Consider the following 10,565-nt stretch of genomic DNA (forward strand, 5'->3'; position numbering starts at 1 on the left):
CTTAGATTCGTATAGATCCATTTACTTAGATTCGTATTTTAACAAGAACGTATAATATGTTTGACATATGTCACTAGTTTACAATATTCTTGAATTGCTTTTGTTTCCCTTCATTAATTTAGAATATTTTTTAATCTCAGCTTATCTCAAATGACAAATTCAAGAGTGCTCAGCACAGAGTGTTAGCAAATCTTGCAAGTCCAAGAGTCTCTATTGCATGCTTTTTTAGCATGCTTCATCATCCATCTACAAGGACTTATGGTCCCATCAAAGAACTATTATCTGAAGAAAATTCTGCAAAATATAGAGAAACTTCAATTTCAGGATTTGACTAGCACTATACAATGGATCAAATTCTAGAACTTTCACTAGATAAATTTCTTGAGAAAGAATAAGGAAAACAATGAGGGTTGAAAAGATAATTTGGCGCTTTTGTTAGTAGATCAAGGATTTGGATTGAACTATATAACACCATGAGAGAGACAGAGATAAAGAGAGTGGTGTGATATATGTGATAGATTGATGATGTGATTAAAAAAGGGAGATAAAGATAAAATAAAATGTTAAATAAATGTTTTTTTTAATAAAAAAATGTTAAATAAATGTTTGAAAATAAGGGGTGTCTAAATATCATTTTTTTAAGAAGCTAAAATAAAATTATATAAATGTGCCTCATAGACTTCCCAGCATAAGGAGTGCCAAGAAAAATACGGGAAAAAATATGTTACACAACAGTGATGATAAATTGAAAAAAGCCAAAAGACAAAGCTTATTGCAAAACTACTCCCAAACATGATAGTGGATTAAGCCACCACATATGAAAATTGAAAGCGAAATTAAAGTGGTTCGCTTTCGGCCACCAAAATGATTCAAGCTTAATTTTTTTTAAGAAGATGATGTAAGGTAGCCCCCTCTTGTTGAAAAACTAAAGTATTTCTTTCACGTCAAATGACCAAAACACAAACTAACCAAATCAAGTGAAGAATTGCGCGAATATTTAAAAAAAAAAAAAAAAAACCACCTAGCGATCCAAATTGGAGAAGATGATATGTAACCCTTGTCGGATGAACCTTAGTAATTGCTAACCAGTAATAAATATCAAACCAAGTTTTCTCAAAAAAAATCACAAGTTATAACAAGATGAACCCCACGTCCTTTGTTTTGCCACAACCTCCCACACATAGCTACACGTTGGTTGAAGAACTCATCTCCCGATTAAGTTATCTATTTACTTTAATCTATATTTCATATTTCCTTACCAGAAAAAATTATTTTATTTTTATAATATAACTTTTTTTATATTAGTCTTTATATTTTAATGATCATTTTAGACCGATAATACTCCCTCCGTCCCTTAATGTAACCTCCCTTTACTTTTTTCACATTTCTTAAGAAAAGTTGTCAGTGTAATTAATATGTCTGTTTTGTGTGTTAATATTACCAAATTGTCCTTTGTTTGTATATATATTAAGTTTGACTTTTCAAATTTCAAGATAAGTTAATAATATTAATTAGGGATATATTTAGGAAAAAAATAATAAATGCATCTAGTAATTTGAAAAGGGGTTTAGATTTAGGGACAAAAATAAAGTCAAATGAGTATTTAGATATAGGGCTCATTTAGATATAGGGACGGAGGGAGTATGTTAGATGTGTTAAATAGGCAAGAATCTCGCTCGCTCATAAGAGGGGGGTGTTCAAAAAATTACAAATCATCTTTAGACATGATATTGATAACATAAATGGAGGCAAAAATTTGACAGAATTTGTAGTCAAATGGATACGAACAATGCCAACTCTTCCAATGTAATTGCGAAGTCGTTTATCTCAGTTTCTTGCAAAAACTCATTGGTTGCATTTTGGAGGTCTTAATATTAAGTTTCTCCATGCAGCTCTCTTCTAGACGAAAGGTAGAGAAAATCACCTCATTGATGGACTCAACTTGGTAAGTTATAATGATGAGTTATGCAATGTAGTTCGTGATAATTTTTTTTTTTTTGAAGAAATAGTTCGTGATAATTTTGTCGAGCTTTTCGTGGAGCCACCCAAGTTGAGATCCTCTCTATTTATAAAAATAAATAAAGATTGTTATTATAGTAAAAGATATAGACATAAAAAATAGGTGGTAGGTCTCATCATTAAATGAGTTCCACCATCATCAATTATTTTTAAGATTTTTTGTTGATTTATCTCTCCAAATGGAAGAAATGAAAAAGATAAAAAATAGAGAAGATTTTAACTCGAGCAACCTAATGTCATTGAGCATGCTATTAATACTATTCACACTTATATACTTCCTCTGTCTCACAATTATTGTCCCTTTAACATTTTTTCTTTTTCTCAAAATAATTGTCATTTTACAATATCAATGTTTCATTTATTATTTTTTTAACTATTATACTCTTATTTATTGAATTTCATCTAACTTACCTACTCCACTAACTATAATTAATAAGGGTATTTTAATAAATGCTACTAATTTTACTATTGAAATCAACACTTGTATGTTAAGGCTATGTTTGACCCAACTTAACAAATTTGCACATGTTAGAAAAATAGAGCTTATTAAACAACAATTCTATGAAACTAGACTTTTGACCCGCGCGTCGCGCAGGTCTAACTAAAAATCACAAACAAACTTAATAAGTATACACTATTATGATTAAAATTAACATAAGGGTAGTGTTAACTTGTGCCCTTAGGGCACATGTTAAGATATCCAAAAAAAGAAATATTCCCTTAAACTTTGTGCAATCAATTCATTAAAACATTAAAGATTCAATTTAATGCACGCATTCCAATACATTATTTCCACATTAGGATTATAAACTTGTGCCTTAAGGGCACAAGTTAACATTTCCCTTAACATAATATGCATTCAACAACATTTTAGAGGGAAATTATTATGTTTAGTTGCTGCAGACCTAACAAAATTAATAAATAAGGATATGAAAACCGGTGAAGAAAAAACAAAGAAGGAAGAGAGAAAGGTTTAATGGGAACGAACCTCGAGAAAAATCATGGATAGATAAAGAAAAAAAGAGGAAAATATTAGGGTTTTTGTTGAGGTAGCATGAATAATCACAAACTAATGATGCAAATTTAGAGCCAAAATTTTAGGGTTGAGGATTAACATTTAATGATGCAAATTTAGAGCCAAAATTGTAGGATTGAATTGTTGCAAACCTAATAAGGGATTAGTGGATGGAAAAAATTAGGTTAAGTTGCTGCAGACTTAACAAAATTAATAAATAAGAATACTTAAAAAAAAAATTAATACAAAAAAGAAATAGGACTTTTTTTTTTTCACAAAAAAGAAATAGGACGTTACTCTGAAAGGATGTTTTTTGTTTGACGCCAGAAACTAGTTTCTCTATAGAATTCATCAGTAATCACGGTAATTTCGTATATATAAAATCAAAACTATTCCATTTCCAAACTAATTACTCCCTCCGTCCCGGAATAACTGACCAATTTTCTAAAAAAAATGTCCCAAAATAACTGACTCATTTCAATTTTCAATACAACTTTCATCATTCCCAATACAATATAACATTAAATAATACTACTTTTATCATTCCCAATACAATATATTCCACTTTCCCCTTTATTTATACATTTTTCTTAATCTATGTGAAAAATCAAAGTAGGTCGGTAGTACATTAATTGCCAGAGCGAAATTTACACCACTAATTATTACAGTTACCGAGAACCAAAAAAATTAGCGCGTAAAAAATGAAACCTCTTTCGCGCCATTCTCACTGAAAAAGCTCGCGCTTCTTTCACCATTTATAAACCCCTTTCCCTCTCTTCACTTTCTCCACTCTCGTCACTTTCACTATCTTTCTCTTCCTAAAAAAATTTCTACTTTTTTTTCAGCAAAATGGAAAACGACAATGTCGTTTTTAGAAACGGTAATCCCGTTCTCGTCGCTCAGCCTCTAACCGTCGTCCGTGCCCGAACCAACACCGGTGTCGGCGTTCGCGTTCTCGCAACGCCGCCGAATCAAAACCCTAACTCCGACGAGTCTGATGCATGCAAAGCTGCAATCATCAAAGTCAAAGACGAACCTCAAGAATTTGAAAATGAAGCAAAATCTGTCACCGTCGCTTTTCAACCTCCGGCGGCGGAGACGGTGGTGAAGTGCGAGACGGTTTCTGATGAACCACGTTCGATGCTTGCGTTTGATGATTTTTTGAAAGCTACGAACACGAAAGTTGCGTCTGTTGATGAATCGTTGAAATCAATGGAAGCTGAATCAACGATTCAAACGAAGGTAGAAAGTTCTGATGTTGATGTCGTTTTCGAAACGCAAGAATCGGTGAAATCAAAGGAAGAAGTTGCTAATCTGAACGTGGTTTGTGATACACAGGAATCGGTTAAGGTTGAACCGGTTAAGGTTGAACCGGTTAAGGCTGAACCGGTTAAGGTTGAACCGGTTTGTGCAGAGAAGAAAACCGTTTGCGATGATGAGGTGGAGGTGTTGAAGGTGGTGAAGGGGAAAGAAGCTGTGAGTGATGAAGTTAGGGTTTTGAAGGCGGTGAAGAAGGAGGTAGTTGAAGAGAAGAAGATTCAGATTCCGAATCTTGAGGATGGTGAGTTTCCTGTTGAGCCCGGGTGGTCATTATTGGGAAGGAAGATTGAGATTGCTACTTCTACTGCCAAAGGAGTGAGGAGATTGGTTGATAATGAGATTATTCATTTTGATTTTCCGAATCCGCATACATCGTATAAGTTTCAATGGATTGTTCGTGTCTCGACCAAACGTTCTGGAGTGGTACTAATTTTATCCTTAAAAAGTTACATTTTTGTTATGGTTAGAGTTTAAAGTTTGTTATTTAAATGATTGCAGTGTTTAGAATGCAATGTGAGATTGTTTTGATGTATTTTTGTTATGTTGGTGTGTTGTAAAGGTTGGGAGGCTGCCAATGGAATGGGCTAAATCTGTGATTCCTCTTGTGCAATCTGGAAATGTTAAGGTTCGAGGCCGATGCATTGCTACGCCGTATAAGCTTGAAATGATGCAAGAAATAATGTTGTTAGTAAGGTATAAGTAATTTCTGGTTTATTTTGTTAGTTTAGTTGGAATGATGTTGATGAAGGCTTTCACTTTTATATAGTTTATTGTGTGATCTTTTGGATATTTCATTTGAATTTGATGTTGTGTTTATGACAAAACTTAAGTGTATTTCCTTAAGTGCTTTTTGTATGTTTAAATGAAACAAACTTTTGAGAAAATTAAGGATTTAAAAAATCATAGCTAGTTAAGGACCAAAGGAAATGCATCAAAGTTTTGTTTGTTCAGTTTATTGGTTGATGAACCTAATTGATACATTTTTGGGCAGTTTTTATGTTCATCACTCTGTATTCTCCGAGTCTGTTGATACCACTTGGAGACTAGAGGCTTGTGGTAATGTTAACTCTGCCGCATATCCACTGCTTACACTGTTAAATATGCTAGAGATTGAGCCATATAGGAAGGTAATGAATCTCTATATTTTGAAATTGTTTTGCTCTGTATGTTTGTTGATGTTGCATTTGTAATGAGTCTGTTATTTCTAACTAGGCTGATTTCACCCCTGAGGAAATGAAGGCTCGAAAACGGGTGCTTAAAGTATGTTCAACTATTTTCATTCTTTTTTCCCTTTTTAATAGTTTGTAGCTTTCATGATATTGCTGTTTAAAATTGTGTACTGAATTGAATGTCATTATTGTAAATGTTTCTATATTCTTTGTTAAGCAATATGTGCATATTAGAGGCCTAATTTTTTTGTTCATATTACCAGCTTGACTCAGATGAAGTTTCAGTAATTCCTGTCAATAAGCGAAGAAAAGGTGTCAGTGAGCCACTTCCAGCAACAACTGAGGATGAACAAGCACTTTCGGAGTCAGCTTTGAACAAACTTGTTGGAGCTGCAGAAGTCTTTGACCTGGAGGTATATAAAATGTGTTCCAATTTCAATTGTTTGGCTGCAACTTCTCTATTGCGTAACTGACCTTTTTATGTCTTTCATATCTTTAGGAGAAGGAAGCCCCAAAGACACTGATGTGTAGCCTAAAACCTTACCAGAGTCAAGCTCTGTATTGGATGACAAAAATTGAGAAGGGAGGTGATGATGAAAATGCTGAGAGAAATCTACATCCTTGCTGGTCAGCCTACAATATATGCAATGGGTTAGTACAAATAGTACATGGTTCCCCAAGCAAATTTAAGCTTTTACCTTGTTATCATTATAGAACTAAACTTGCTACATTTTTTAACAGGAGGTCAATATACGTCAACATATTTACTGGAGAGGCAGCAAAGAAATTTCCACAAGCAACACAGATGGCAAGAGGAGGAGTGAGTTTGTTTAAAGCCATCAAATTTTAGAACTCTACATGTTACATTCAGTTTGAACAGTTAGCTAATTGTATTTTTTCATTATAGATTTTGGCAGATGCAATGGGACTTGGGAAGACTGTTATGACAATTGCACTGATTCTTAGTAATCCAGGCAGGTTGAAGTCAGAAGACAGTGATGGAGAGAGCGTATATGACAATATTTTTTCAGCTAAGAGGAGGAATGTTAACCCATCGTCTAATTTAGAAGGTGGCACTTTAATTGTTTGTCCTATGGCGTTGTTGGGCCAGTGGAAGGTAAGATTCCTCTCTAATTAGGCCAATTAGAAAAGCTTAGTTGCTTTTTTATATATCTCAACTAATATGTATGTGAAAGGTAATTTACAAGTGTTCAAAATCTTCAGGATGAACTTGAAACGCATTCAAAACCAGGCAGCATATCCATATTTGTTCATTATGGTGGGGGAAGAACCAGTAATCCTGATTTGCTGTTAGAGTATGATGTTGTCTTGACAACTTATGGTGTCCTATCAGCTTCTTATAAAAGTGTAAGGAAATGTTTCACTGTATTTTATTTTCGTCAATTTGCACAGTGAAGTTTCTTTACATTGGGTTTCCTGATTTTTGAAACCAGGAAAGAGAGAATAGCATCTACCACAGGGTCCAATGGTACAGAGTGGTGCTAGACGAAGCTCATCATATAAAATCCCATAAAAGCCAGGTTGCTGAGGCTGCTATTGCTCTGTCGTCACACTGCCGCTGGTGTCTAACTGGAACACCACTTCAGGTTAATTATCAGGAACAATTGTGTGTAAATTATAAAATTGCTATGAGAAAAGTACTTGCCCCCCACAATTATAAAATTGCTAGGAGAAAAGTACTCGCCCCCACAATCTGAAAATATTTCTTTCATCAGCATTTCAGTACTAACTAGTTTATACTATAACGAGCTTATAGTTTATTAAGCAAAAGAGTTCATTGTCTGGAACTCTCTTTTCTGGAACTATCATTCTGAAATTGGGATGCTTTCTATTCCAGAATAGCTTGGAAGATCTATTCAGTCTCTTGTCTTTCTTGCGTGTGCAACCTTGGTGCAGCTGGCAGTGGTATGTTAAATGTTATGCTAACTTGTAACTAGTGTAAATTTGATCATTGTTGAGTTTATTGAGACCTTTACTTCACAGTTCTGTTTGTTACTTTTTTTAATTTGCTTCTGTATAGGTGGACTAAGTTGGTTCAAAAGCCCTATGAGCAGGGGGATCAAAGAGCCCTGAAATTGGTCAAGGGAATTTTGAGGACATTGATGTTAAGGAGAACCAAGGAAACAAAGGATAAAGAAGGAAGGTAGTCATTCTCACTTCATGTGCACTGTGTCCCTTTCAATATGCATGCCTGAATTTATTTATAATGATAAATATCAATTATAATGATATTTAGGTATTCAATTAATTGTGTGTGAATTTATTTATTTATTTATAGTGATATTGATCAGTTATGCCATGTTTTTGTAGGCCTATACTTGTCCTGCCACCAACTGATATTCAATTGATTGAATGTGAGCAGTCAGAATCTGAACGGGACTTCTATGATGCTCTCTTCCTGAGAGCTAAAGTAAGTTGTCACAGCTTGCTATCTGTAAATATTTGAATAGCAATTTATTTCACTTTTGTCATAGGTTTTACTAGAAATTTGTTCTCCCCTTGATTACTGGGTTTTTATAGGTAACTATTTATGTTTGACATGTAAACCGTTTCATTCAATTCAAACAGGTCCAATTTGAGCAGTATGTTGCACAAGGAAAGGTTCTTAACCACTATGCAAATATCCTTGACTTACTAATGCAGTTGAGACGGTGCTGCAACCATCCGTTTTTGGTCATGAGGTCGGTGTGGCAAACACATTAAACTGTTCTTTCCATTCCTAATTCTTCTACCAATAATAATTAATTTTGCAATGTTTGCAGTGGGAGTGATACTGCCAAGTATGCAGACTTGAGCAGACTTGCAAGAAAATTCCTAGAGTCTCATACCGAATCATCTGATATGTGCTGTGAAAGTGATGCACCACAAAATGCAGAACTGAATAAACTTGCTAGTAATTTCTTACAGAATTCTGCTTCTGCTTCAAACTCTATCCAATCTCGTGGATACATCGATGAGGTTTTGGGGCATATTCAAAAGGGTGAAACTGTAGAATGTGCTATATGCATGGAATCACCAGATGATCCTGTTTTTACACCATGTGCACATCAGTTTTGCAGAGAATGCCTATTCAATTGTTGGGGTACCTCAATGGGTGGTAAGTGCCCAATCTGCCGTCAAATACTCAAGAAAAACGATCTTATTGTACTTCCATCAGAAAGCCCATTCAAGGTTGATATTGAGAACAATTTGACGGAGTCTTCAAAGGTTTCTAAGCTCTTTGATTTCTTAGAACATAGTCAGAAATATTCTGATGAAAAAAGTATTGTTTTTAGTCAATGGACTTCATTTTTTGATCTGTTGGAGAATCCATTGAGGAGGAGAGGGATAGGATTCTTAAGATTTGATGGAAAGTTGACTCAGAAGCAGAGAGAAAAAGTTTTGAAAGAATTTAACGAAACAAAAGAGAAAAGGGTACGTAATATCAAGTTGAACTGTATCATTGTCATTGAACTTTAGCACAACCGAGTAGCTGATTTTTTATCTTTTTCCCCATTGTTCTTTTTTAGGTTTTGTTGATGTCACTAAAAGCTGGTGGTGTTGGCTTGAACTTGACAGCAGCCTCAAATGTTTTCCTAATGGTATGTATTTCAGTTATCTAACAATCACTGCTAGTGGTTTTGATGTCGAACAACAATTTTCTTAGTTTTTCTGTAATGAAAATGTAGGATCCATGGTGGAATCCTGCAGTTGAGGAGCAAGCAATAATGAGGATTCATCGTATTGGGCAAAAGCGAAGGGTTACTGTAAGAAGATTCATTGTGAAGGTTAGCTTATTCGTTTTCACAACTTTCCTAGAGCTATAAGCTCATGCAATAATCCTATTCACCTTCACATGTTCATAACACTAAGAACAACATAGCTGACATCTTAATTATTAGTCAAATGTTCTTGGATTGAACATGTTAATTTTGAAAAGGATTGAACATGTTAATTAAACATTATTTTACTAGTTTTCTTATCAAACTACATGGGTGGCCGGCTTCTATGATATTTTATGCTGCTTATCTTGACTTTCCAACAGAAGTTCTTGTCAGCCATATTTTATGCATTTCTCAATATTTTTCTCTTTGATGTCTTTAGTTAGTTTGTTGGATAGAAAATCCATTTTTCTAACATTGACCACGTTTTTTTTTTAAGCAATCTCCTGTATCCTTTTAAGGGGTCACATGTCCAAAAAAAAGGTCCTCAAATACTGTTTTGTTGACTTCCCCCTATTTTTGGTTGATTAATGAAAACAATCGTTGGTTTTGTGAACAGGGAACAGTGGAAGATCGGTTGCAACAAGTGCAAGCCAAGAAACAGAAGATGATATCTGGTGCTCTCACTGATGATGAAGTTCGGACTTCCAGGATTCAAGACCTCAAAATGCTTTTCTCATAGGATAATTTATCATGAAGCTGATCTATCATTTAGTCTTTTTTTCTTAATTTATTTAAGTCTTATTTCGTCTTTTAGAATGAAGCTCACAATGTATAGGTGGTAGTGTTCAACTTAATGGCTTCATTATCTTTTTGAGTACTTTTTTATGTTATGGTGTGTGATCCAAACTTTAGGAAAAAAACAAAGCACAGTTTTGGAAATTTGGCGGTACTACCGGTTAAAGTAAAAGCGGGTACTTTCGCTTGGTTTTGTAAATGTAGCCTATCCATCGTTAATGAATGAGTGTGTTTTGGTTTTAGACGTGTTAAAGAAGGGACTCTATATCCTTGATGTGCTAAAGAAGGGACTATATCGTCTCTAGTGGAAGGTCTAGTGAAATCCTATCCATTGAAATTGTACATTTAAAGAATTAAATCTTAAAATCAAAAGAGATAAGATGCTTAATGACTTATATTCTACACCGGAGAAAACTGCCTATATTTTTATGGGAGACAATCTATTCTCATCTAAGTTTTTTATTTTTTAGGGATCGTTTAAAAAATGTTGAATGCATGTTAAAGCCATTACAATTAATTATTGAGGGATTTGATACTTGTCATACGAAAAGTGCATGAACATACGTGTTTTTTTGTTTTGAC

General features: G+C 34.3%; 1 protein-coding gene across 1 annotated transcript; it reads left to right on the top strand.

The window, feature by feature from the left end:
* Positions 1 to 3,822: 3,822 nt before the first annotated feature.
* Positions 3,823 to 10,236, top strand: LOC146954138 (Helicase protein with RING/U-box domain-containing protein). Its single transcript, XM_085714153.1, has 18 exons — positions 3,823 to 4,777; positions 4,914 to 5,047; positions 5,346 to 5,481; positions 5,567 to 5,614; positions 5,787 to 5,936; positions 6,023 to 6,174; positions 6,265 to 6,343; positions 6,431 to 6,640; positions 6,748 to 6,891; positions 6,978 to 7,130; positions 7,382 to 7,449; positions 7,565 to 7,687; positions 7,855 to 7,954; positions 8,113 to 8,225; positions 8,307 to 8,958; positions 9,054 to 9,125; positions 9,213 to 9,311; positions 9,805 to 10,236. The coding sequence occupies exons 1-18, from the start codon at positions 3,884 to 3,886 to the stop codon at positions 9,925 to 9,927; spliced, it is 3,450 nt and encodes a 1,149-aa protein (XP_085570279.1). The 5' UTR covers positions 3,823 to 3,883; the 3' UTR covers positions 9,928 to 10,236.
* The last annotated feature ends 329 nt before the right edge of the window (positions 10,237 to 10,565 follow it).

The sequence above is a fragment of the Medicago sativa genome, chromosome 1 (assembly GCF_051527215.1).
Source record: "Medicago sativa cultivar Bolivia chromosome 1, Bolivia_mono, whole genome shotgun sequence".
NCBI lineage: Eukaryota > Viridiplantae > Streptophyta > Magnoliopsida > Fabales > Fabaceae > Medicago > Medicago sativa.